General features: G+C 35.5%; 1 protein-coding gene across 3 annotated transcripts in view; it reads right to left on the reverse strand.

Moving 5' to 3' along the window:
* The window catches only part of TTC29 (tetratricopeptide repeat domain 29), a 205,039-nt gene that overhangs the window by 104,218 nt on the left and 72,872 nt on the right, over nt 1-27,949 (reverse strand). For all 3 annotated transcript variants that reach the window (XM_074950961.1, XM_074950962.1, XM_074950963.1), the window contains 2 exons: nt 17,115-17,327; nt 13,271-13,356 (listed from right to left, as the gene is read on the reverse strand). In XM_074950961.1, the coding sequence (XP_074807062.1) occupies nt 13,271-13,356; nt 17,115-17,327 (299 nt within the window). The remainder of the gene's footprint in view (nt 1-13,270; nt 13,357-17,114; nt 17,328-27,949) is intronic.

Here is a 27,949-nt window from a genome sequence, read left to right on the forward strand (position 1 = left end):
ATTTGAGTGAACAGCATTTCTGTTTAGAAAGGCTGGTTCTGAGAACAACATCTCTCTCCCTGGGTCTTAGCAGGTCTGTTGTGGCTGAAAGTCACTTTGGTGCAGAAAGCAAGCTCAGAAAGCAAGTCTATATACACCACATAAATCCTCAAAATAGGGCTGAAGTGGTCATCCTTTTGTCCTTTGCCAAATAAAAAGCTCGTTATGGCTGTACATTTGAGAGAGAGGGAGGCACATCATCATAGTGCATTTGAATCACCTTCTTTGTCTATCTTTAATTCTGAATCAACATGAGAGCTTGTAATTTATAAACAAGTTTCTTGCTTGATACTAAAGCACCAAATATAGTAAAACTGTTCAAACATCACACGCATCCCCTTATGCTTCAGAGAATAAACCATATCAATTTTATTCACTAAGTATTATATCACTAAAATATGCTCTCCTAAACTTACAAGTTGTAAGTACATGTAAGTTGAATGATTTTAGCCACTTGAATCCTGTTAATATCAATGACAACTGTATGGCTAAAACGCCGTATGATCCTTTGAACATTTAGGAGTTTATGTTTCAGGAACACTAGAGGAAGGTCTCCTCATCCCAATAACAGTCCATAATGATAGGCACTGTGGAATAGATCCATTGCTCAATTACTCTAATTTTACACAAGTGACCCCACTGATTTCAGTAGAGTCCCAACAATATAAAACATATACATTGCAACACTGGAGAATCTGTCATAATACCTCAATAGGTATACCTTGATGGTCCTTTCACAAGGAAATAGACAGTGTAGGGATATGATATTAGAAAGACCAAGGTACAAAACAAGATTAAACTAGATAGAGATATAAAGGGTAACAAGAAAACATTCCATAAATACATTAGACACAAGAGGAAGACCAAGGACAGGGAAGGTCCGTTACTCAGTGCGGGGGGGGGGGGGAGAATAACAACAGAAAATGTGGAAATGGCAGAAGTGCTAAATGACTTTTTTTCAGTTTTTACCAAAAAGTTTAGTAGCGACTGGATGTCTAACACAGTGAACACCAGGAAAATGAGGTAGGATCTGAGGCTAAAATAGGGAAAGAACGAGTTAAAAATTAATTACACAAGTCAATCATCTTCAAGTCACCTGGGCCTGATGAAATACATCCTAGAATACTCAAGGCACTAACTGAGGAGATATCTGAGCCATTAGTGATTATCTTTGAAAAGTCATGGAAGATGGGTGAGATTCCAGAAGACTGGAAAGGGGCAAATATAGTGCCTATCTATAAAAAGGGGAATAAGGATAACCTGGGGAATTATAAACTAGTCAGCTTAATTTCAGTACCCGGAAGGATAATGGGGCATATAATTAAGCAATCAATTTGCAAACACCTAGAAGATAATAAGGTGATAAGTAACAGTCAGCATGGATTTGTCGAGAACAAATCGTGTCAAACCAACCTAATAGCTTTCTTTGACAGGGTAGCAAACCTTGTGGATGGGGGGAAGCGGTAGATGTGGTATATCTTGACTTTACTAAGGCTTTTGATACTGTCTCACATGATCTTCTCGTAAACAAACTAGGGAAATACAACCTAGATGAAGCTACTATAAGGTGGATGCATACCTGGTTTGTAAACCATTCCCAGAGACTAGTTATCAGTGATTCACAGTCAAGCTGGAAGAGCATATCAAGTGGGGTCCTGCAGGGACTGGTCCTGGGTCCAGTTCTGTTCAATATCTTGATCAATGATTTAGATAATGGCATAAAGGGTACACTTATAAAGCTTGCAGACGATACCAAGCTGGGAGGGGCTACAAGTACTTTGGAGGATGATCTGGAGAAAAGGTTTGAAGTAAATAGGAGGAAATTCAGTAAGGACAAATGCAAAATACTCCACTTAGGAAGGAACAATCAATTGCACACATACAAAATGGGAAATGACTTCCTAGGAAGGAGTACTGCAGAAAGGGATCTGGTGGTCATAGTGGATCACAAGCTATATATGAGTCAACAGTGTAACACTATTGCAGAAAAAGCAAACATCATTCTGGGATGTATTAGAAGGAGCGTTGTAAGCAAGACACAAGAAGTAATTATTCTACTCTACTCTCTGCTGATATGGCCTCAACTACAATATTGTGTTCAGCTCTAGGCACCACATTTCAGGAAAGATGTGGACAAACTGGAGAAAGTCCAGAGGAGAGTGACAAAAATGATTAAAGGTCTAGAAAACATGACCTATGAGGAAAGATTGAAAAAACTGGATTTGTTTAGTCTGGAGAAGAGAAGACTGTGAGGGGACATAACAGTTTTCAAGTACATAAAAGATTGCTACAAGGAGAAGGGAGAAAATTCGTTCTCGTTAACCTCTGAGGATAGGACAAGAAGCAATGGGCTTAAATTGCAGAAAGGGAAGTTTTGGTCAGACATTAGGAAAAACTTCTTAATGGTCAGGGTAGTAAAGCACTGGAATAAATTGCCTAGGGAGATTATGGAATCTCCATCACTGGAGATTTTTAAGAGCAGGTTAGATAAACACCTGTCAGGGATGGACTAGAAGATAATACTTAGTCCTGTCTTGACTGCAGGGACTGGACTAGAAGACCTCTTGAGGTCCCTTCCAGTCCTATGATTCTATGATATGAACATATGGTGATAAACGACACAAAAGTGAGATTCTAAGGTGAGAATTTATGTTGGAAAAATGACTATCCATGTTAACAAAAGATTACTGCTGCTATCAATATTTTATCAATTTGCTCTTGCAAAAAAAAGTGACAGGAGGATACTAATTTCTACTACTGTACATTTAAAAAACACAAAATACAGTTCTGCTTCCAAACCTGCACTTTAAATTGTTGTCAAATTTTATTGGAAATACATTTATTTTGATTTCTGACAGTCTAACCCTGTTTAGCCATTTCACAGTCGGTGAGCTGTAAAGATGTTTCTGCCTCATTTACAGTTCTTGAGCATGATTTAGACAATCAACCGCAACATTAGTCAAAGAGATCACTAGCTAATGATTTCTGACAAGCGCTGCAGTAACAGGCTAAGGCCTAGACTGGGTAGCAGCATCTGAGGATATTTTACTGGAGCCAACAATAGGTGCTGGTAGATAGATAGATGATGCAATGTGCACTTAATGCCTCTTATGCACTTCCAGAAAAAGCACATAATTCTGACATGCCAGTAAACAGAATCTTTTTCTAGACAGATTATGCAGTTAAAATAAAGACACTGGTGCTACATGGGCATTTTAATCTGCAATTTGGGAAGGGCACTACAAAAGATGTCAAAGAAATTTATATTTTGTTGATTTTTTTAAGGCAGCTCATCCTACTACTGTATTTAAAAACATTGGCTTAGAGCACAGGAAGGAAAATTTACCAAAGGATTCCATCCTGGAGTTTCCTTTAATTTCTTCTGTTTTGGGGTGGGGTTTGAACCCCATACAGAAGAAAAGGGAGCTGGTCTCTAAACCGTTTGGAGGTGACAGGATCTTCCAAAGGCAGTGTCACCAAAACAGAGGACCTATGCCTTCACATTGGCTTTGAGGCTTTCTGCTGCAACTGCTCCTACAACCCCATTAAAGCAGAGGTTCCACACAACAGAAGGTCTCTCTAGGAAAATTACTGCAACCCAAAGCTGCATCAATTTTTTTTTCAGATTTCCAGAGGGTTGGGAGTGGTATGCGTCCTTCTGACCCTGGTTCGCTCCGTTCTTATGCATGTATATCGGGTTCATCTATCAGTTTTTAACACTGATTGGTCAAGTGTCTACATGCCTACAGACCTACCTGAGTAAGGGCGAAGCAAAATCTGAGTATGGGTTTCATGATGTGGCTCCTGCTGCATAATTACATGGACTAAATTGCAAAGTGGGAGAAGTCAAATGGCAAACAAAGATTATTTATAATGTACTTATTATGGTAGAGCCCACAGGCCCCAGTAAGGATCAAGGCCCCATTCCTCTACACACTGTACAAACAAGTATGAAGATACAGTTCCTTCCCCCAAGGAACTTGCAATCTAACACTCAAATCCTGAAAATATTTATGCATGTGAGTAACATAAAGCATGTGAGTAGACACATTGAAACCATGTGTTTCAAGCTATTAATGTGCATATGTGCTTGCAGGATTAATGTCTCGGAAAGAAGAATATTCCACAAATCTCTTGCTGACACACATAATGTATATTACATAATGTATATTTTATATAATGTAATGTGTATATATAATGTAATGTAATGTATATATTTTGGCAGAATGGATTCAAATTGATAGGATGTAATTACAAGTAATTTAGCACCAAAACTTATTTCAAGGGGTAACATAAATCTCCCACTGACTTCAGTGGAGCCAAGATTTCACCTCATATGCTTAGCATTTTGCTGCATCGGGGCCTTAATGACACAAAACATTTATTTGGTGATTAAATAAAGGTTAATTGTGGTCACTTTTCCCCGCTAATATTTTGTTGTTGATACTCCTTCTTATGCTTCTTTCTTCATCAGTACTACTATTCCTTGTCATGCTTTCCTATGCTGTAATCAGCACTAACAGTAACTCTTAATTCTCACTCTATTTCTGCAATGGATGTATCAGTTCAGAAGCAATGCATATAATCTCCCTTACTGAACCTCATGTAAGGTCTGACTCAATACAAAAATATTCCAACCTGTTCCCTTAGTGCAGAAGCCTATACATGCCTCAAAAAATCCCAGACATTCTAGTATAGTATTTTTGTACAATTTGAAATCTTCATTGCATGTGCCATTACTATAGCAAAGGTTTTTGTAACTCTAATTTAGAACTGGAATGTAATGTTTTCAAAACCAGCCAGTTGGACATATTTCTTCAAAATAAAACATGGTATAACCATCTGGAGAGAAGAAGCTTCATCTGTTATCCTTTAACACTGATATAAGAGGAAAAAACAATTTATGTATCCTTTCCATCCTGACAGATGTGACAATGGCTACAAACACTATGCCTGCCAAGAGCTTTTATCAAGTATGTTATAACAACTAGTAATAAGTGTAAATAATAAATGGCTACGATCTTGTGGGAAACAGTGGCAATACTAAACAATTTTTGGTGCTTGCTGATGGGGGTCTGCTAGTCTTGGAATTCCCTGGCTTCCCAGTAGACTTTTGGCCTGACAATAAACAACAGTTTAATACTTTATCTAATCCCAGCCAGGAGGTGAGTTCAACAGCAAGCTTTTGCAGATGTTCACATCCAATAATTTATCCATAATTGATGAAACAGGGAGGTCAGATGTAATGGTTGCTACTATTCCAGCAACAAATAAACGGTTATTGACAAAACAAGCCAGTGTGGCGCGGAGTGCTGAGCAGTGACAAGCATGAGACAGAGGTAGTGATAAGAATACAGCCCTTCACCTTGAGAATGGCTGAATATGATGTGTGGCGTAAGGGCCACATAAGCAGATGGAGGTGACTTGTAAAGGAAAAATGAGATTCCTCAAGTACATACAAAGCGAAGTCAGACAGAAGCAGAGAAGGAAACAGTGAGAGGGGGTGGACAAAACTGGGGACTTGGGTAAGTACAAATGCATGAACTGTTCAGAAATGCCTTTGTAGAGCAACACTGTGATCCAGATGTCTGAATTGCTTTTATCACATAGCTGTGTCAACACTAATATACCTGGCTGTCAAATTGCTGTAGCCTCCTAAGACCCTAATATCATAGTGTATGCATGTGCATGCTTCAGTGCCCATAACTTCTTGCCACTGAGTTTCTATCAATATTCTGCTTAACGCTTATTTATATCTTTATTTCTATCCATAAAAATGTGTTTATATAATAAAAATCTTCCTAAATAAAACAAACAAACCAACCAAGAAATAGAAAGCTGCATTGTATAGACAGAAAAAAAAATGGGAGATAAGCTAGGGAAATATTTTATAAAATTTAAAATGCAATTTAAAGAATGTAATTTCTCTGTGCAGATATGAAAGTTAAAGGCAAAGTTCTAATTCAATAGGAAACCTTGCATTTTTGTAAGTCTTAACCTATGTAAGAAATATAGCAAATGGATTAATAGACTATATTTTTATTGACTGAATAAAACTTGAGTCATTTACATGCAAATAAACAGTTTAAATCAATTCTGAGCATCCATTTCAATGCTAAAAGATAATATTTTTACAATGTTCACTGTGTAATGTTGTACTATGAAAAACAGTAGAATGAAATGGTGGCTATTATTGCTGTATGTAGTCATAAAAAGATTTCACAAAGAAATATTTTAAATATTAATATTACTAAAATCACTTAAAGCACTAAGGATGTTAAATCGATTTATTTAGATGTACAATTTACTTCACACTTTGCTACCAATTCTTTTGATCAGCTCTAAAATAATATAAAATCTGAAAGTAAAACAGCAAAACAAACTGCGGCTAGCAATGCCACAGCAAGCTCTAGGTTTTATAGTATAAATTGGCATATTGCAATGTTCTAGCTTTTCAAGTTATTCATCTGTCTGTCAAACGACAAATGTTTAAATTCTTTAAGTCTAGACAATAGATCTCCCCCCTCACTCTTATATAACTGTTATGATTCCAATCCAGCAAAAACTTTAAGCATGTGCTTAATTTTAAATACATGAGTAATCCCACTGAAGTCAATGGAACTACTCACCTGCTGAAATTTAAGACCATGCCTAAGTAAATGAATTGCTGGATTGGGGCCTGATTTATAACAATTTAAGAAACTAATCATTATAACAGTTTGTTCATATTCAATTATAATATTCTTTTAAAATGCCTGCTCTTTTCACGTTAACTATATGCGCTATGGAAAATGTTTGAAATCAAACTAAAAAGTCTCTTCAGAATTTAATGATATTTGTATTTCCATTAAGAAACTGAACTTTGCCTTATTTTCATGAAAATCCACATACTGTTTTGAAGTTTTTACACAAAAAGGTCAATTTCAGTTAAAGTAAGGTGGATTTGCAACAAAAATGTACAAATTCATAGGGTTTGTATGATTTTGGTGCAAATCCTCCATTTCTCAAAACATGTAAAAAGCTTTTGTGAGTATCTAATCACCTGAGAAATGAACTGTACAATTTTTCACAAAAACATTTCCAGATCTTCCACAGCCCTACACACCAGAGTTCTTACATTTCTGTTTTTTAATAAAAAGATTAAGCACTAAATAACCCATAATGTATACTCACTGTTATATGGTTTTGTGTTTAATTTTACTTTTTTATCCTATGAGAATGACACAGATTGAAACAGTGTCTGGAAATGGAAGGGTGGTCATTTTTAACTGGCTGCACCAGAGAACAGTTTCACCATAATTGGCAGAAAATGTCCTTTAATATACCTATTTTGACCCATGGAAGGAAACAATTCAGGTTTCAAAAGCCTCAAATGGGACAAAAGGCCTTAACTGTGGCTTTAAACTGCTACAAGTCTGTGTAAGGGGCATGGTATAAGGGGCACACACAATTTGGTTCCTGGCTCCCACCTTGCTACTAGGGGATGGGGAAAATGTAATCTGCACCAGCCTTATACTTAGCAATGATTACATCTTCTGCTGCACCAACTCAGCTGCACTGGCTGACATATAGGGTTTGTCTTCTCTACAAATAAAAGGAAAGTTCTTAACATGGGTTAGCTAAACCGTGTTAGGTAACTTGGGTTGAAATAGCGGTGAAGACATGGCATGGGAATAAGAGGGCTCCATATACTTTCTCACTCCCTTGCATGTCAGAATAGCCGGTGTTATGATTGTGCTTTCAATGATCAAACACTTCAGACAGTTTGAAATTACAGCTACGTGAGCCTTCTGCAAGGAAACTGAAACCAAGTAAAACTCTGCTAGCTTCATGTTCGAACATGAAAACTAAACCAGCTACATTTTGTGCAAATTATTTAGATTGCAGAGAATCTTTCACTGATTCTCAGGAACAAATTTTTATTATTTATTATTTTCATTTTGGTAGCATGAAGGAACCCAGCCATGGTCCTTTACTGTCTTTGCATAGCCATTAATTCTTAGTGTGCATGTTTTGTAGTTTCATAATAAAACTAGACAATCAAAAATCTTGTGTACAATAACTATGTGAAGTCTAAGCAATCATATGCAATGCATAAAGGTAAATGAATCTTGATGGTTTCAATTTGAGTTTCGCCTTTGGAACTCTAGATTTGGAAACTTAAAGCAAAATTTCACAGATGTGACATTCACAAATAACAAAGCCAGCAAGTTTCACACAACATTATCTGATACAGAGAAATACTCAAAGTTAGTCTTTTAGACTTCCTGACACCGGTTCACAATGCCAATTCCCCTACTGCCTGTGACACAAATTCCCCAACAACGGATACTGATGGTCATGTAAACATGTTTATGCCGAAAGGTTGATTTATTTTAGATTAATCTATCAGGATAGGTAGCCAAGACTATAGCTCATCATCTTTTTAGTTTTCTGGGGAAGGAGGAAGTGGGGAAATGGGGGCTTAAGTGATAAAAACTGAGAACTAAAGAGACATGAGTCTCCTACTCTTGAGAAGCAACCCCGAGACAAAAAAGTCAGGCTATTAACTGTAAGAAGGGATGTTTACAAATGCTATTATTTTCTGCTGAATCAAAGCTTTCCAAAAGCATGATAATCTTCTGATCTAGTAATATGCTTTCAGTATATTCTATTTTTCCATGGCATATGATTTTTATGTTAATTCTAATTTTCTTTAACTGAATCACTTTTAAGGGGGTTTCCCCTCAGAGTATATATTTGGGGCATGTTACCCAAGAGAAATCCAGTCCATTAGTAATGGAGCTATTCTGACACCATTAACTGGTGTCAGAATAGCTCCATTTTAACCACATTTTAACCACAGACCCCAAAGGAAAACCACTGATTTGCTCCAAGACAAACAAGGCATCACTAAGATGCAAATTTGGGTGTCACATAGGTGAGCACTGAAGGGAAAAAATGTCATGACTTTTTTGAGAAAGGGCACTCTATTCAGTTCCACTCCATGCTACCTCAATCCTCTATTCCCATCCCTCTTCAGGGATCCCTGTAATGAGAAACTTCTTAGAGATGAAGATGCTTCTCTAAAACAAAGCCATCAACAAAATCCCTCATGGTACTGGGAAATGCCTAGCACCATACAAATCCAAATTAAAAAGTTATATCTTCTTTCCATATGAAGCTGAACAAATTAACTGAATGTTCAGGTTTTATGTGGTGACGCTGGCAACAATCATCCCTTCCCTGAAGTTGTAGGACTGGTTCAAGACTCTCAGCCTGAGAGATTCATAATTACACATTTCACTCAGGGTAACACAGAGAAGATTTTTTGTGGGCAATGATCACTACCAATACAAGTGCCCCCGTCTCCTTTTGCTACGGATCTTCAAATCTTCATCAAATGCCTGGTAATGGTGGCACACCTCATAATTGTGTAAACCTTGAAAACTTATCAATATTTGGACAACTCTCTCATCAACCCCGGATTTGCACAAAGAATTCTGACCTATATGTACTGTGCTCCCTGAGTTCACATCAATCAGAAGTGCTCCTTCACTCAGATGCAAAGTTCCCCTCCCCACCCCAAAAAAACCAGACAGACTCCAGAGGAGGAACACTACTGCTTTCCCTTAAAGAATTTCCGATATTCAAAAACAATCAGAATGCAGAGCCTAGGTATGATCAGATCTTATCTAATGTTTCTAGCCATAAAATCTACATTCAGTTTAAAAAACCATATCAAATATGCAATATACTTTTAAAAAACCATGTCAAATATGCAATACTTTGCCATATACAAGATTTCTAATTATATGAAAATATTTGTAACAAATATTTGGTTAGCAATACAATTTTGGAGAGAAGCATCTATAGCAAGATCTACTGTCAAGTTAGTCTAGACAGCAACCAGCTAACCTTTTCATGGCAAAATCCACAGTAGACTTTTATATTTCAGACATTTATACTTTTTTCCAAACATGGCAAAAGCAATTAGATACAATAATAAAGCGGACCTTGCTTGACACCCAAAAATACCACAAAGATGTTAAATGGAGTTAAGTCTCAATCTTGCAAAGACTTACACACGTATTTAACTCTACACACTTGAATAGTCCCACTGAACTCAGGCCTGGTTTACATGTAAGACAGCTTACGTCAACCTAACTCTGTTAGTATCTAAATACACTAAAATATTCTTCCACCTATGTATCTCTCCCACTACACCGACTTAATAACTCCACCTCTGCCAGAGGTACAGCACTTAGGTAATGTAGTTAGGTCGACGCAGTGTCAGTATAGTCGCTGCGTTGCTTACATTGACTGTTGCTGACTTTCAGAAGCCATCTCACAATGCCCCACAGTGACAGTTAAATCGCTGCATGCGCTCCTGGTGAGGACACACACCGCCGACAAAAGGAGCGTAGTGTGGACATGCAAAAGCAATTTAATTACTATAGTGGCTGTACATCAAGGTAACTTAGGTAAACTTAATTTTATAGTGTAGACTTGCCCCCAGTCTTTGCAAAACTGAGGTTACATGTATCAAATAAATAATTTATCAACAATTAATCACGTTATATACTACATGCTTAGCAATAAAAATTATATTCACTGAAAATATTCCATTCTCTAGAGAAGAGGCTATATTTTTGATATAACAGACTGTAGCTTAATAATTTCAACCTTTTAATTACTGTGTCAGATAATGAATATTTTGAACATAAGCTTCTCCACTTTGTTAGAAGAGATAATGAAAGAGAAACAAGTTTATATGCATACTGGTGTGTCTGCATGTTGGGGGGGAGGAAGTGACACACTAAATAGCAAAAGGAACCAAATGGCAACAATTTGAGGAAATGGTATTTGTAACAGCTGCTCCTTTTAGATTCTTCCCAGAAGAAGACTGCCTGAGGTGGGCCACAGCACAAAAGGATAAAGAAGATGAAAACTCTGATGCAAAGCAGGAAAATAACTGCTGAGACCCCTGAGTCTACACTCAAATAGTCCCAAGCTGAGTGGCAAGACCTCTTTAGCATGCTACAGAAGCTGGTGATGAACTATACATTACCATGAAGCAAACTGGCTCCTAGCAGTATTGTTTGTATGTTATGTTTAATGATAACCAGTAGTCCTCTGGGAACAGGATGCAATGATTTCATCTCTGTAAGCATCTGAGCTCCCCTTGGATACAGAGACCATTAAATTGAGAACAGAAGGGTAAATTTTAGGCAATGATTTCTAATTGGAGAGTAAAGAAAACTTGTGCTCAGTGGCACTGAAACCATTGATATTTTACTGTTGTATATATTGATCACAGTTGAGGATGAAAAGAATGCATGAAATAAAATACTACCTATTTCTTTTCTCATTCTCATAATGTGGTACTTTTTTTTTAAGTGAAAACTAACCTATTTTTCTAAATGAAAGTCTTCTCAGTTTATGTAAAGAGAGTTGATCTCGCAATTTTATACAACATTCGTAAGTTAAACTCTATTTAATATGTTTATTTTAATTAGCACACAAGTGATGAAAATATTAATAACCTACAGCGTAAGTGAGGATACTTAAACTATTTTATGATCCACCCTAGTGAATCCCATTTACATTCTCTACTGTATAGGGAGTGTTTCATATTTAACAAAAAAGGCAAATTTGTTTTCTACCATCTGTCAGTTGTTTTTATCTGTTGATTAAACATTATTATAAAACACACACTAATATATAAAGCTGAGCATCTTAACTGAAAGAACAAAGGTTTCAGCATTCTCCAAAAAAGCAATTATTTGACCCAGGATCAAAAAGCCACAAGTTAGTAAATGATCACCTGGTTTCTAACCCTCCTGTTTTAAGAAAAAATAATGCAAGAGATGGTGACCAGGAAACTCTGTCTGACAATATCATAATTCCCAGATAATCTTGGGCTGCTTTCAACTATGGTTTTGGCCTTTGAATGGAATGAAGACTGTGCTCATCTTGTTGGTCAAGGAGCTTCTCCTGGTCATGAACAAATCAAGTGTCCATGCCAAATTCTTTATCTCTATTACCGGTCTTTCTGCTCCTCATTCCCATAGGTTCTCAAACACCTGTTAATGCAGCAGCAAGAAGGAAAGAAAACTTGGAGTGTGTGTGGTCAAAAACTTGTGGACATGCAGAAAGATTTCAGCACAAGGAATTTTAGTCTAATCTATTATTCCAGAACCCTGGAAAAGGCCAAAAAATCCGTATTTCTCCTTTGCCATTGCAACCACTAAATCTCACTCTGTAAAGTATTCTGGATCATAAACTGCTCTCTCAGTCTGAAATATCTGCATTCAACTTCACAACCCAGAACCTCTGACTATGAGGATTTATCAGCCTATTCAGACTGATCATCTGCAGCATCAGGGTTGACTTCTCTGAACACCAGAAACCACATGTTTATAACAGGACAAATAACATAACACCCTCTTTTCCACAGTTCAGTCAATTTGCATGGAAGAAAATCCAAGAAGCATTGAAGAATCATGAAAAAGATAATAGAAAGTTTCTGGAACATCAAATTATTAATGCCTCCTTTGAAGAGGGAAATCCATCATCAACTATAAGCATACAGTAAACCAGCTGATACTGAAGAAATCATTGCTCAACTCAACCAACTTCAACTATTATCCAGTTTCCAAGGTTCAATTTTTGAGCAAGTTAATAAAAGAAACTAGTGAAGAGTCCTCTCCATGAAATATGTCCGCTGCTAGAACACTGGATCCCTCCAAACTGAGTTTAAGGCTTGGGCACGCACAGAGATGGCACTGGTTGTTTTGATGAATACCCTTTTGTTTGTCCACGGACAAGGACAAAATACATCCATACTCATACTACTGGATCTCCCCATAACATTGTTACAGTTGATCATAGAATGCTGCCATATCTCCCTAGAGATACAGCAGTGATTGGCAGAAGCATACTGGGTTGTCACTGATCTTTCCTCTAAAATTGATCCAAGATGCAGAGATGGACTACTGGTCCTGTCCTTCCAGAATTCTCACATGTAGAACTCTTTCCCATTCTATTTACCATCTATTCCCAGCAGATATTTCATACAGGCTATTGTAGTAAAATCATAAAATAAATGTTAAACAGTAATAAAAACTTTCATCACTAAAAATAGCAGATCAAAATCTACCTTTATTTAAGGCCACTTAATAATAAAGCCAAGGTAATTGCTTCCGGACAAATTATAAAATGCATGTTAAGAAATGTTAAGTAAACTCACTATTATTGCTGTCTGTTCTTCTCCAGCAGAATGATAGGCTAGCCCTAAGCAATAGGCAGATTCTCCTTCCATCTTCTTATCACCTCCTAAAGGGGAGGAGTTGGGTTATAATTACTCTTAGTTTTAAACAAATTACACTACTACTGACGGCTCTTGAAAATAACGTACATGTCATTTTTAATAACATATTACATTTTTCCTTATAGCTTGTCATTTATCACTTTCCAAACATTGATGTTTTCCATGTTTATCTAGCGCACTTATACTCAATTAAAAAAAAAGCCACAAACATAGGAAGTGCAAATGTTTTCATGAAACAGAGCACACAGTTTGTCATGCTATAAGGTTCTCTATTATGAATTGTTTCACAGCACTGCCACCGCTTCTCCAAAGACAGTCATGAAACACCTTACATTTAGAGGGTCAGTACAATATCGCCATACAGTTATTTAGCTACATATAAACAGAAACTTGGTGCAGCAGAAAGAAGCCAGGAAATCAGTTACAGCTCCCTGATTCTCAGAATAGGTTTCCACACCAGCATAGGCTAGAGCAGCCTGAAAGCTGCTGTATTTTATACTAGCTGGCAATGGTTCCAGGAAACGCTACACAAATGGTGGACAACTGAAGTACAGCACATTCTGGATGTGGCTCTTCCTTATTCCAGAGACTGGGGGTGGCAACTGAGTTAGATAAGCTAATTTGGCCCCACCGAGAGCTCCCAAAAGCAAAGGGAATTCTCAGCTGGCCAAAATGGACTGCTTTCTTGGCTCTTTGCACTGCTCCAGCAAAAGAAAACTTGGTTTGTATATTTAATATTCTAATTTATATAAAATAATTTATTTACATCATTTTTTCAAAATTCACCAACCCAGAGTTTGGGTATATATACAAAAATTGATTAGTAAAGCAAACAAATTGGAATCCATGTCGAAAATATAAAACCTTCTTTCATCATGCAATACTGCCCATTCAACACATAAAAAGCCTAGAAAATGAGCTTTGAAATGGGTCCTGAAGGTCAACAAATTCCCAACTTCTGCACCAGTATAAACAGCTACACATGAAAAAGGAAGGTTATTTACCTCTCATGTTCTCCTAATATATTGTCTCTACAGATCCACACTCATGGAAGTTTGCGTTTAGGCTCCAAGTGTCCTGAAATCTTTGAAAGTCACAATTGCTGAGCCCATTAGGACACCCCCCTACCTACAGAATTGAACACACTTGGTAAAATTATAAAAGCAGGCAATCCCAAACCCTTCTGTTCTTTTTCCTAAGATTCCACAGGGGCAGGGAAGGAGGTTGAGCAAATATGGCTCTATAGAGGAAATACACTCAAAACCTTTCTTTTTCCTTCAAGAACTGTCTCTGTAGAGCCTGAATTTTGAGAGACTGTTTATCAATTTCTGGTCCAGATTCAGCAAAGCACATAACCACAGGCTTAAGCCCGGTGGAATAGATTGAATGCTGAAGAGAGATGGATTTAAGCACTAGCTTAAACTTAATCATGTCCTTAAATATTTTGCTGAATCAGGGCTTCTTTGAGGGAGAGAGCAGGCTTTTGAACAGAGATTGAAGGACTGCCCATCTGAAATGAGCATCTGATCTCGTTTAAATATCTACAGAATAATGGTGAGTAAAGGCGTAACTTGCAGAACTCCCACAAGGTTCAAAGACACATGTCTCAGCAAGCTGTAATAGCTGTCTAGCTCATGTAATAAGAGCTCTAAAGCCATCTGGTAGTGAATAATGGATTTTCAATTTTCTGGCATTCTGAAAAATTTGGGAAAAAAAGGTGTTTTGGGTCAGCCCATAAAAGAAATTTTTTCAAAATTTCAGCAAATTGATATATTGAAAAAAGTTTGTTTAGATTTGGAGCATTTTTTAAATTTCTAAATTAAACAAAATTAAAGGAAATTTCAAACCAAAAAGTTGGTTTGGTTTCTTTAACTGGAACAATTTGGTGAAATCAACAAATTTGTGAAATGGTTAGGAACTGCCAAATCTGCATTTTTTTCCAAAATAAGTTTTGGTCAAAAATATTTGACCAGCTCTAAATTGGGATAGCTGCCTGGTGGTGTCAATGCAGAGTCAGATCCACTTTGATAATCTCTTAACAATTCTCTTGAATATGTAAACAAATAATAATAAGCATGACATAAGAAAGGTTTCATTTTGTGGTAGAATATACGCTTATTTGCAACAGTTATTGCTTTAAATGGTCTTGGAACTCACACTATTGAGTCACATGCTCCCAGGAGTGGGGTTCTAAAGAAGCAACTCTCAGAAGAGAACTATTAGCTTCTGTGTTGAAAAAGAAGTAGGACAGATTGCCTAAGGGCCAAATCCAAAGGAAGAAGGAACCATCCAATCAACATTCAGACAAATGCACTCAAAAAAGACATGTTCAAAAGGACTGTTATGGAATTAATGGAAACCTCAGACCCAGGGTGTAGTAAATTAAAAAAAAACCATTTTGCTTTAATCTCAAAAAATTACAGTGTCGGAATGCAATATAGATTTTTAAGCTGGTATTTTTACGTATTCAACTTTTTAACAGTATAAAGAAATTTTAACATTAGATCTTTAGAAACAATATGACTAAAGAAAACAAACAGAAATAATTCAATATTGTTTTAAATAATGAATAGCACAGTTAATGCTTAATTCTATACATTTTATACTGTTCTGTATATTTCACAGAACAAACTTTATTTTATTTCACTGTAACAAACTTTATTTTACAAGACTAAACACATAAGGAGAATGGGGTTGTTTTTTTGTTTGTAGCTTGTTTTTTGTGACTCTGGCTGTAGCTTACTCCTTAGGAACTGACTGATTGATCAATACTTGTATATATTTTCTTAACATTTAGATTAAAATTTCTCTACTGATAAATTTCAAATTACTAGTGTGTATTAACCATAATTCTTATGCAAAAACTATTAAAGATGCCACAAAGTTAGCATAACAATGCTAACTGAATAAAGGTGATTATACAATATCTTCCATTCTAATTCTGGGAAACACATACAATCATTTTTTTCCCCCTTCAGAACACAGAAAACTGTAGATGTTGGAATCTAATGGCATCTTCCAGCAAATAAGCATTATTAAGATAACCCCAAAACCAGAAAAATAATCTGTACTTTCTTAAAATCAACTGTGATGGTTGACTCTCCTTTTTCTACTCCCTCTCATACGTAATAATGCCCCATGAATAAGCAGCTGATTTGTAGCTGTTCAGCATCTGACATCATATATTCAAATGCCATCCTCATTCAAATTTCCATCAGCTTTTGGATCCTTACTACGGATAGTCAAAACACTAAGACTGTCATGTTAGCTGTCATATACAGCATTTCCTGAACCTTAAATTTTAAAACTATTTTCAGTATTTCAGGTATACTGGAAAGGCTGCAGAAGGAAAACAAATGTTCTTGTTTCTATAATTATTTATCAGTCATGCAGAATGAAACAGTAGTGATCTGCCTGATAACATTACTGTTAGGAAATGAAAAATCAACAGTGGCTAACCTACAAAAATCTCAACTTCTGTAAATGACCTTACTTCTGATTATGGGTTCATTGTTTTACAACACTATAGTCCCAGAAGACTGCATTTTTGGAGATAAAGCTTTCAAGAAACTAATGGATTCCTTGCTGTCAGCAAGAAGGCACTTCTGTTTTACAGTGAGATTTGGAAGTATATTGATGGCATTTGTCTTTGAATTTCATAGGAAATAATCATTCAAATCCTTGACGATTTTTACCTTACTCCTGGGAAAATCAGAGCCTGCACATTAAAGAAAGGAATGTGAGAGTGTTATTTTCCACCCACCTTTTTTTGCCATTTCAAAAGCTTTTATTAGAGTTTTGATGGCCTGTTGGTGTTCTGTATTTTCTAGCATTTTGTCTGCTAGTAAAGTGTAAATTCTCCAGAGATGCTCAGAGGCCAGTGAGTTGTAAGTGTGGCCTGTCTCATCCTTCCACATCCGTCCCAGTGTCAATTGATGGAATGTTTCATAATGCTCAGCAGCTTTCATGAACTGACCTGAAAAACACAACTAATTCATAAATATAAGCAGTATACTTAACAAAATATTCCAAAACATTTTGCATATTATCATTTTCTTACAAAAGAAATTGTTTCTAACTTCACTTCACAAAGGTTCCAATAATCATCAACCCGTAACTTAATAAAAATATGAATAATGGAAAAAATATTCCACATCTTATAGGTATCAGTGAGTCATCTTTACCTTCAGTTCACAGTTTGTTGACCAAGCTACAAGTTACTTACTAGTAAATGTAGTTTTTGAGTAGGTTGCCTGTATAGATCCACAATGTTAAGAAGCAGAAGTCAGAATCTTCTAGAAAGTAGAAGCCATACCTTGTGGGTATGATATTTTAAAATCAAGTGTGTGTAAAGGACCACAGTCCAGATCCTAAGCTGAAAGATTCTGAAGGAGTAAGAAAGGAGTAGAAGGTAGAATTTTTCAAATGTGCTCTAAGATCTTCAGTTACTGAAACGCTGATAAGGTAAACACAAGTTTGAAGATAAAGTCTAATCCATTTCGACAATCTGAGTGGATTTTCTCCCTTACAGGATTTATATACAGATGCAGCCTAGTAGATTTACAATTAATTTAGTCCTCCCAAGATAGTAATTCAAAGCCTTCTTAACTTCTAATTTATGGAGACTAGCTTTCCCTGGGTAAAGAATGGGCTTCAAGAAATGCTAGGAGACAGGTAGATTGGTTCAGAAGGAACTTTAAGGTAATTTTAGTAAAGAATTTAGAGTTTGGACAAAGTACCATTTTATACCTGTGAATGCTGTGTAACAAGGGTCAGTCATCAAGGATTGCTCCTCACTAAATCTTCTGATTGAAGTTATTGCCATGACAACATAGTCTTCAAAGATAGATGGTAAAGGAGACATTCTTCAAGAAGTTTAAATATGGAATGTCACGAGCTTTGTTAAAGCAATTTAAGTCCCATGTAAGCAATGGCTCATACACAGATAGGAAGATATGTACTAGTTCTTTCAAAAACTTCAACTGTTGGATGTATGAAGACTCAAAATCAGAAGTTGATACAGTTAAGTTGATACAGCTTCAAAATGAATCTTGACTGTGATTACAGTCAATCCAGGGAAGCGGACCATCTACTGATAGCCTAATATAACAGGTGTTGTGACAAATAGAGGAAGACTTATTAAAGACCCATAACAATATCTATCTTCCATTTCAAAGCATGAGTCTTCCTTGAGGAAACTTTACAACCTCTATCACAGTCTGGTGAACTGCTCAGGGACAGTCCAAATCAAAAGTCAACATGATACCACACTCCAAACTGCTAGGTTCAGAGACTGGAGATTAAGCTGTCCTTGGTTCTGGGATAGACGACTATGAAAATTAATTGGAGGCTCTGACTCAACGAGCTGGATATAGAGTTTTATGCACTTGGCTAGTCTCTGACACAACTCACTTCCCTCTTTGTTTTTTCCCCCAAAGTCCATGAACAAATGGCTTGGACTTTTGAAAGGGCTGGAGTCTTTTCAGGTAATAATGCAAAGCTTTTTTGCCATTCAATTTCTGCAACCTAATTTCACCAGATGTATTATGGAGGGAAAAGACTGGCAGACATGTGGTTTCATTCAGGTGAAACGACAAAGAAAAAAACCACCTTCAGGAGAAACAATTTCTAGGGACAGGAAGAGGTGACAAGCAAGTCATCCAAGGAAGGTTGAAGGTGAATCTAATGTACTTGTTCCTCCTCAGATTCTGAGATGTTATCTCTTAGATGGACACATTCAGGTGCACTTCCAGATTCAGTATGCTTTTCTATTGCCTGTTTAGGATGCTTGGAGCTATAGGATATGGTGGTTCTGTTCTCCCATGAAATCTCATATTTGAGGGACTCCCTTGAGAGCATTCCTGACAGAGTGGAAATTGAAGTAATATATTCCACATACCCCACTGGCCTTTGAACTAGCCATAAGGGCCCTGTCCTGACATCTTTGTTGTCAGAATTCGATAAGCACCAAAATACAGAGGCAGACTGTGCTTTCTGGTATTATTCAGATGGAATTAGGTGAAAATGCATCTAAGTGTGGTTCCATTACAGACACAAAAAAAGAAGCCAAGATTGAAAACACAACTCAATCTGGTTACAGAAGAAAAAGAGTGAAGATGCTAAACAGAAAATAAAAAGAAATATAAGTTTAGAAATAGACTGGGAATTTCCTAAGCAAAGAAAAAGTGAAAGGTTTTGACTTAACAGGCCTGGGATTTGTCTACTTGAGAATCACTTTGCAATACTACCCAGTTGCAATCAGCAGAAGAGTTCAAGATGAAGTCCTCTTAGATTTAAATGGGAAGTTACTATTAGTAGTACATTTCATTTTTTGGAATTGACTCCTAACTCCAAAATAACCTGAAATTGCTCATCTTCACCTGCAAGGCTTATCCATTCTCTGAAGCATTTCAGTACAGACAGTCAAAAGCTTGGAGAGACTAAAATCTTCAGGGTGATGGGGAATCAATTTATTCATTCTGTCTGGCTAGTTGGTTCAGTTTGAGTTGGTGTATTTAGTTGGATTGGCTCCTGTATTTTAATTTTAAGTGTTGTGTTATTTTTGTTTTTTTATTATTGTTGTTGTTTATTTTATTTGTTGCACAAGTAGCTAGAGCTTGAATAGGCATTTTTGTAATAACTCAAAAATAAATAAATAGATAAAAATTATGGAAAGTATTAGGAGGAAAGGAAGCTGGTTACACAGCATCTCTGCATTAAAAGTTAGGATTTATTTTTATATCAATTCAATTATGGGAAGGGTAGCTTAAAAATGATTTTTACTGTCATTTGAGAAAAGAAAGAGAGATAGAGAAAAGAAGAAGAGGGACAGACAGTGGGAAGGATCCTCAAGAATATTTTGTAGAAGGGAAAGGATATCCCATATATCTACCTCAGATTCCATGAAGAAAAATGATTGCTTCCAGACAATCTATAGCACATATTTTCAAAATGTTTACACAGGAAATTATTTAATTAATTTCCATTGTTATTGTTAACAAAAGTAACCGCATGTCTAATTTCCCCAAGCAATGTGCTCAGAAGTTATCCCCATGTGACTCAAACTTGAATTTTGAGAAATACTGACACTTTCTCTCATTTAATCAAATGAGTCAGAATCACAAATGTAATTCTTATAAAATATATAGAAGTACTACAAAAATGTTATAATTTACTGGGGCCCCAGGACAAGGCATCAAAAAGCTATCAGTAATCAATTCATCTTAATAATTGGAAGGAAGTGGTATAACTACATATCTTTTACAGTAGGAGACCCATTCTAAACAATTATATTCATACAAAGCATCATTCATCCACTAAATAAATTAAATATTATAAATCATTACTATTTTCATTCTAACTAGATATACACACACTAAGGTTTGTGTTATAGTTTTTCAATGGAAGGAAAGTGCACTTTTGAATAAAACTATTTGACCAAAAGCCCACAAAAAAGAGAATCCATCCATTCAAAGAACAAAAGTCAACATGATATAAACATAAAAGCATGGTAGACAAACATTTTATATTTCTGAATATTATCCAAGTCTTCCTTTACAAATCTCCTTCCTACAAAATACTCCAAAAGTTTATATATGTTATATCACAGCAGATATCTTAGACAAATATTAACCAAAGAAGGATGTATATGATCACTACCATTTTCCATTTTTTAAGTAGAAAGATTGACTAGATATTAACACAAATGGGTTTAAATGTGAAGCTACCATAAAAGCAGGCACATAAATGTAATTCTCCCAACCGCTATTTTGATGCACATTTTTGATTCCATGAATATTTTATGAAATGGCCAGACTAAAGCCATATAACATTCCTGCATTACTGATGCTTGCGCCCGTAAGCTACAAACATTAGAGGCATGATTGAGTGCATTAAAATGAACTCATTCAGCAGTGCATTGATTACTTGAAGGAGAAAAAAAAAAGGAAGAGTTACTCCCACTTAAGAAAACAGCACAGAAATCTTAAGTTTTCAATACAGAAATTAAAGACAGCAATTTGAATAATATTTAATATATAAATAAAGTGTGACTCTGTCTAGAGGTCTGTACATACAGAGATGACATTAATTAGGTGGGATGTTAATTAGGTCCAAAGATCGCTTCCAGTATTGTTCAGGTAATTTAGTATGTCACAATAAGATGCACTGACTGACCTGTTCTAGCTCCATGCCTTAGCAATATTGAGAGTACCTAATTATTTCCTCAGCTTGTATATTTGTACAATGAAAATAATACAGTATAAAAACTGTATGAAAAAAATTGGCAGGTCTGTAATGCACATTTCTAAGCAATACTAGTACAAGGAGAAAGCACATTTAGTTCTAAATTGTAAACATTTGTTGGGACTTTAGCAAAATATCCACTTTAGTCTAAAACAACCTGTTTAAAGGAACAATAAAACTTTATGTATATTATATTGCATTTTAATCTAAAACCAGTGGGCATCTTTTGTAATAAATTATTATACTGTACAATGTACACATAAAATCTGCTAGAAGCAATATTTAGTGGTAGCAAAAAAAGAAAAATGTTATTGCCAATTTTAAAAGATATTGGCTTCCATTTCAATTTAACTGCTTGAACTATTGATATTATTTTTAGTTTCATATATACAATTATGATAATTATGGTTGCACTATTCATGCTGAAATAGTTATGGATGTGTCACAGTTTCCAATATAAGCCACTATTTACGGAGGCTTTATAAATCTTCAGTGGAGATTTGTTGGAAGATGAAATAAACAGCATACAAAATGATAAAACAAGGCCCTAATTCAGCAAATAGATAGGCTAGACTGGACTCCTGAGGCAAAGTGGATTGTATTGAAATCAGTGGGACTCCTTACAGGCTCCATAATCCCCAGAGTACAGAAAGAAAAAGGACTTCCTATGGTCAAAGGACATTAATCTCAAGAGAGAGCCAAAGGCTTTGTGAGAGCAGAAGCAGCAGCCTGGAGGCCTGAAAAGTGGCTACAGAGGAAAGACTGGGCAGCAAACAGCCTGGAAGCTAGCACTGGAGGGCTGAGACTTACTACCAGGGGAGCAGCAATAGCCACGGCAGGGGGAAGCAGGGCAGCAGCCTGCAAGAAGCATGACGTGGAGAGGTTACAGGACTCTTATAGTTATACCACTGTACTGAACTATCCTTCAGTGCTGGTTTAGGAACTATTGGTTTAACCTTTTTGTGTTGTAATTTAAAGTAATTGTTCCAATGGTATTTGCTAGGCCTGTTGATTAATCGCAGTTAACTCATGCAATTAACTCAAAAAATGTAACTGTGATTAAAAAAATTAATTGCAATGTTAAACAGTAGAATACTAATTGAAATTTATTAAATATTTTGGGTGTTTTTCTACATTTTAAAATATATTGATTTCTATTACAACACAGAATACAAAGGGTACAGTACTCACTTTATATTAGTTTTATTACAAATATTTGCACTGTAAAAATGATAAAATAAATAGTATTTTTCAATTAATACAGGCACTGTAGTGAAATCTCTTTATTGTGCAAGTGTAACTTACAAATGTAGATTGTTTTGTTGTTACATACCTGCACTCAAAAACAAAACAATGTAAAACTTTAGAACCTGCAAGTCCACTCAGTTCTACTTCTTGTTCAGTCAATCGCTAAGACAAACAAGTTTGTTTACATTGACGGGAGAGGTATTTACGTGCCAGATATGCTAAACATTCATATGCTCCTTCATGCTTCAGCCACCATTCTGGAGGACATGCTTCCATGCTGATGATGTTCATTAAAAAAACAGTGTGTTAATTAAATTTGTGACTGAACTCCTTGGGGGAGAATTGTATGTCTCCTGTTCTGTTTTACCTGCATTCTGCCATATAGTTCATGTTATAGCAGTCTCGGATGATGACCCAGCACATGTTGTTTGATTTACGAACACTGTCACTGCAGATTTGACAAAACGCAAAGAAGGTACCAATGTGAGATTTCTAAAAATAGCTACAGCACTCGACCCAAGGTTTAAGAATCTGAAGTGCCTTCCAAAATCTGAGATGGACAAGGTGTGGAGCATGCTTTCAGAAGTCTTAAAAGAGCAACATTTTGATGCGGAAACTACAGAACCCGAACCACCACAAAAAAATCAACCTTCTGCTCGTGGCATCTGACTCAGATGATGAAAATGAACATGCATCAGTCTGTTCTGCTTTGGACCGTTATCGAGCAGAACCTGTCATGAGCATGGACTCATGTCCTCTGAAATGGTGGTTGAAGCATGAAGGGACATATGAATCTTTAGCACATCTGGCACGTAAATATCTTGCAAGGCCAGTTACAACAGTGCCATGTGAACACCTATTCTCACTTTCAGATGACACTGTAAACAAGAAGTGGGCAGCATTATCTCCTGCAAATGTAACCAAACTTGTCTGCCTGAGCGATTGGCTGAAGTAGGACCAAATGGACTTGTAGGCTCTAAAGTTGTACATTGTTTTATTTTTGAATGCAGGGTTTTTTTGGTACATAATTCTACATTTGTAAGTTCAACTTTCATGATAAAGAGATTGCACTATAGTACTTATATTAGGTGAATTGAAATATACTATTCCTTTTGTTTTTTACAGTGCAAATATTTGTAATCAAAAATAAATATAAAGTGAGCACTGTACACTTTGTATTCTGTGTTGTAATTAAAATCAATATATTTGAAAAATGTAGAAAACATCCAAAATATTTAAATAAATGGTATTCTATTATTGTTTAACAGTGCGATTAATCACACGATTAATCGTGATTAATTTTTTTAATCTCGCGATTAATTTTTTTAATCACTTGACAGCCCTAGTATTTGCACCTTTTTATTTCTGACACCCCTAGTAAAGGAATCATCTGTTACCAAAAAAAGTGTGTGTTTATGGGAACCCACCAACAGTTTAGGATTGCCACCAGTCCTATATTATGAGGGATGTCCTCTATTTAAATAAAAACTACCCTGTCCCATACTAAATCGTGCAGGATGCCTTTTATCCTGTATTTCAACCAAGAAGTGCTGCTGGTTGGCAATTTGACTTGGCATAGAGGGTCGCAAAACTGTATAGCACTCAAATTTAACCTGGCTGCCCCTTCATCATGCCTTAGAAGTTGAAAATGAATGATTTTTAGATTTAAGGCAATCTTAGCAACAATGGAAGACTGAGGAAAAAATTATTCAACTGACAGCCAGGCCACTCCCACTGGCCATCAGTCCCATTGAGAAGGCATCTCTAGAAGCAGTGTCTCCCCTGTCAATTAGTAGGCGTAAATCCTGCCTCTAGAAAAGTTTATATAATGTGGTGAGAAATGCAGGCCCAGTTGCAGTAGACCAAGACCTTGTGAAGTTTTGAAGCAAAAAAATCTGTTTCTGAGTGTGCAGCTTTGAATGAAGCTTCATCTCATTACTACTCATTAAGCAGTAAATAATTAAAATACCCTGGAAAAGACAGGTAAAATACAAGCAGCAATGTCAGTAATAGACATGAAAGAGAAGAGGGGGAAAATGAATTAAAAAAAGCAATGAAATAATTCATATGAAGTTTTAATAAAGTTTCATTTGTGGTCTTGTTTAAAGATATATCAGACTTTAGGGATGTAACCTAATTACATTTTTATTCTGAGTTCTACTCAAAGACCTTGGACTTTGAATCTTTAACATAGATCAAACATAGCTTAATTTACTTGTGACTATCAATATTTTAAAAAGATCTCTTCATTAAATTCCATAGTCTTACAAACATGTACATAAAGCAGAGAGCAATACTTGATGCTACAAAAATGTTAACAATGAACTTATAGAAAAAATAAGGATGATATATTTTAATTCATTTGAATTATAGCAAGTTTTTAAAATATTTAATTCATTTTGCCTAAGTTAAAAAAGTTTCTAATAAATTACTTTCTGCAGTTCAATTTAATTTTTAAAATATAAAATAACTAAAGAAGTTTTTGAACTCATCTCAAGAACTCAGTCTTCAATTAAAAGTTATAACCCCAAATGCCTGAAGAGTCAAAAATAAGACTGTTTATGCGTAGGCCATAAAACTTTTATGGAACATGTAAATTATGATTATTAGAGTTTGCACTAATGCATTACTGTGATTGACTTGGAGGTTTTCACTACAATATATGAATAGAATTAGTTTGTCTCCTGCCCCTAAAAATTCTACTAAAACGAAGAGACTCTCTGTAATGTGAAAATCAGATCCGTTTATCTTTTCTTAAGATTAGAACTGTAAAGGATACGCTTACTTTATTGCATTAAAGAAGTATAAACATACAGGGAAGTTAGATTCATTGAAAAGAATAGAATGATAAGAGTTTTGAATTTTTTTTTTTTTACAGTAGTCCTTTGGGAGTATCTGCGGGAGCACTTAATTCAAAACATTCACAGTGCCCGCCAGTATTTTTTTTCCTCTTACAAGAATAAACATTAATAAGATGTACTATATTTTTCCATCAATTCAATTTGCAATTTTCTCCTCCATGCTGTATGTTCAGGAGTTACTCTCAGATTTTATTAGATTGTATTAATTTGAATTGAAAATACACAATCTCTGTAACATCAATTCAATCTGGTAACTGTCAGTTCAATATCAATAACAATATATTATTTCTATGTAATAATATGCTGTCCTTTATATGGAAACTACATCCTGCATTTGGATGGGGATAGACTCAATTATCTAATAAGCCTTTTCAATCTGTCTAGTCTTCAGATCTGTCAATCTGGATTTATAGGTGCTTCCCTCTGGCCATTGACTGGCAGGGAAAAGCAGCAGCATCTGAAGACCTCTTCTCCTACTGTACTACTTCTTAAGCCTCTTATGCCACACTCTCCAGTCAAGTGCTTCCTTAGCTAACTGACACATTAACTTCTCATGCAACTAGAACAATAAAACAGCTATTGTACAAAATAATGAAGTTGTAGAATAATTTAGAAACAGTGGGTTTTTTTATATGATTACATAAAATCAATGTTTGGTAGGATTCCAAATGATGAGATCTGATGAGCAAAACTCGTTCTTTTACAGGAAGGAAAAGTCAATTTTCTGCCTTTCAGATCCTCTGATGTACATAACAATCTTTAAATAGCAGTACGCATATGAACCTAAAGACAGGAGTTAGTGATATTTCTCGACTGACTACCTAAGATAATTGTGGGATCTGACAGGGCCACTACATGAAGCCTATAATGTTTGGAAAGACATGAAATGGTCTTCAGAACTCACCTACTAATAGTTCTCCTCTTTTTTTGCTCAAAAGGTAGCTTGGACAAATGGGCTTTAATTACTAATCTCAAAAATTTTCCTTCCCAGTTGTAATCTAGGGAAATGCACCTGGTAAATCACGGAGTTATGAAATATATGGAAACTCTTTTCCCTGTTTTGCTTTCCTAACCTAACCTGGCCAGCCAAGATAATAGTATCTGGTTCCCAGTGGATATTAATCTTTTTTTAATAAAGATTAAAAGACTAAATACATGCTACATGGAAAATTCTCCATAAAAATACAACTACTAGTATATTATGCAATAAATAGATAATGATAAATAAAAATTCAAATAGTCATATTTCTTCATAATCAAATTGTGAGTTACAATAATATTTAAGAACTAAACATATTACATGTGACCTAGACTAGTGTATTTCTTAAAGGCTTACAAATTAGAAAATTTATATTATTTTCCGGTTACAACACCCAAGATTATAAGAACCTGCAAAATACTACACTCACCATCATTTCAAATATTACAAGTGCAACAGTTGCCATTAAAAAGTTAGCATTTGAGTGGTATATGAGATTATCTGTTTTCCTCCTTTATTTAGCAAAGGAGGTATACCTGATAACTAGAACTGGTTGAAACGTTTCTGATGGAACAGTTTTTCATGAGAGAATACTGATTTGATGAAATAGAAGTGTTCTGTCAAAATTTATGGCAGGAAACTGAAATAAAACATTTAATTTCATTAAGATTGAAATCAATTATTAATTTTGATTTTATAATTGCAATGTTCAAGGTTTATAATATTACATAACATACAAGCCAACTTGTATATTATATTTGAAATTATAATATAACAAGTCAAAATGATAAAATCAAAATTAATGTTGAAAAAAAATCCAAAATTTCAACTTTTCATTCCAATTCAGAATGAAACCAAATTTCAAAATCTCAGAATTTCCTGTGGAATGAGAATTCCAGTTTTCAACTGGCTCTACTGATATCTGTGGGCAAATGTTTCTTTTTAATGGCTCATTTTGTATATCAAAAACTTTAATGCCACAGGAAACAGTGTAAAAGTGAATATTTTTGAATAGCTCTTCATTGTTTTAAGACTGAAGACAAAATCATATACCTTCTCAAAGTGAAAGTCCAGAAACTATTTCCCAAGGAATATTCTTTCTGATCCTTTTAAAACTTCAGAGTTTAAAACAAAGAGATATTAGAAGTGTTGCTGTGTCCATTTTTTCTTAATAGCAAGATATCCCTTGTAAGTCAATCCAAATCACTACATTATATAGACATTTTTGAAAAAAGGCATTTTTGCATTCTAAAAAAGTGAAACTAA

Source organism: Natator depressus, chromosome 4, assembly GCF_965152275.1.
Source record: "Natator depressus isolate rNatDep1 chromosome 4, rNatDep2.hap1, whole genome shotgun sequence".
In the NCBI taxonomy this organism is placed as follows: Eukaryota; Metazoa; Chordata; order Testudines; family Cheloniidae; genus Natator; species Natator depressus.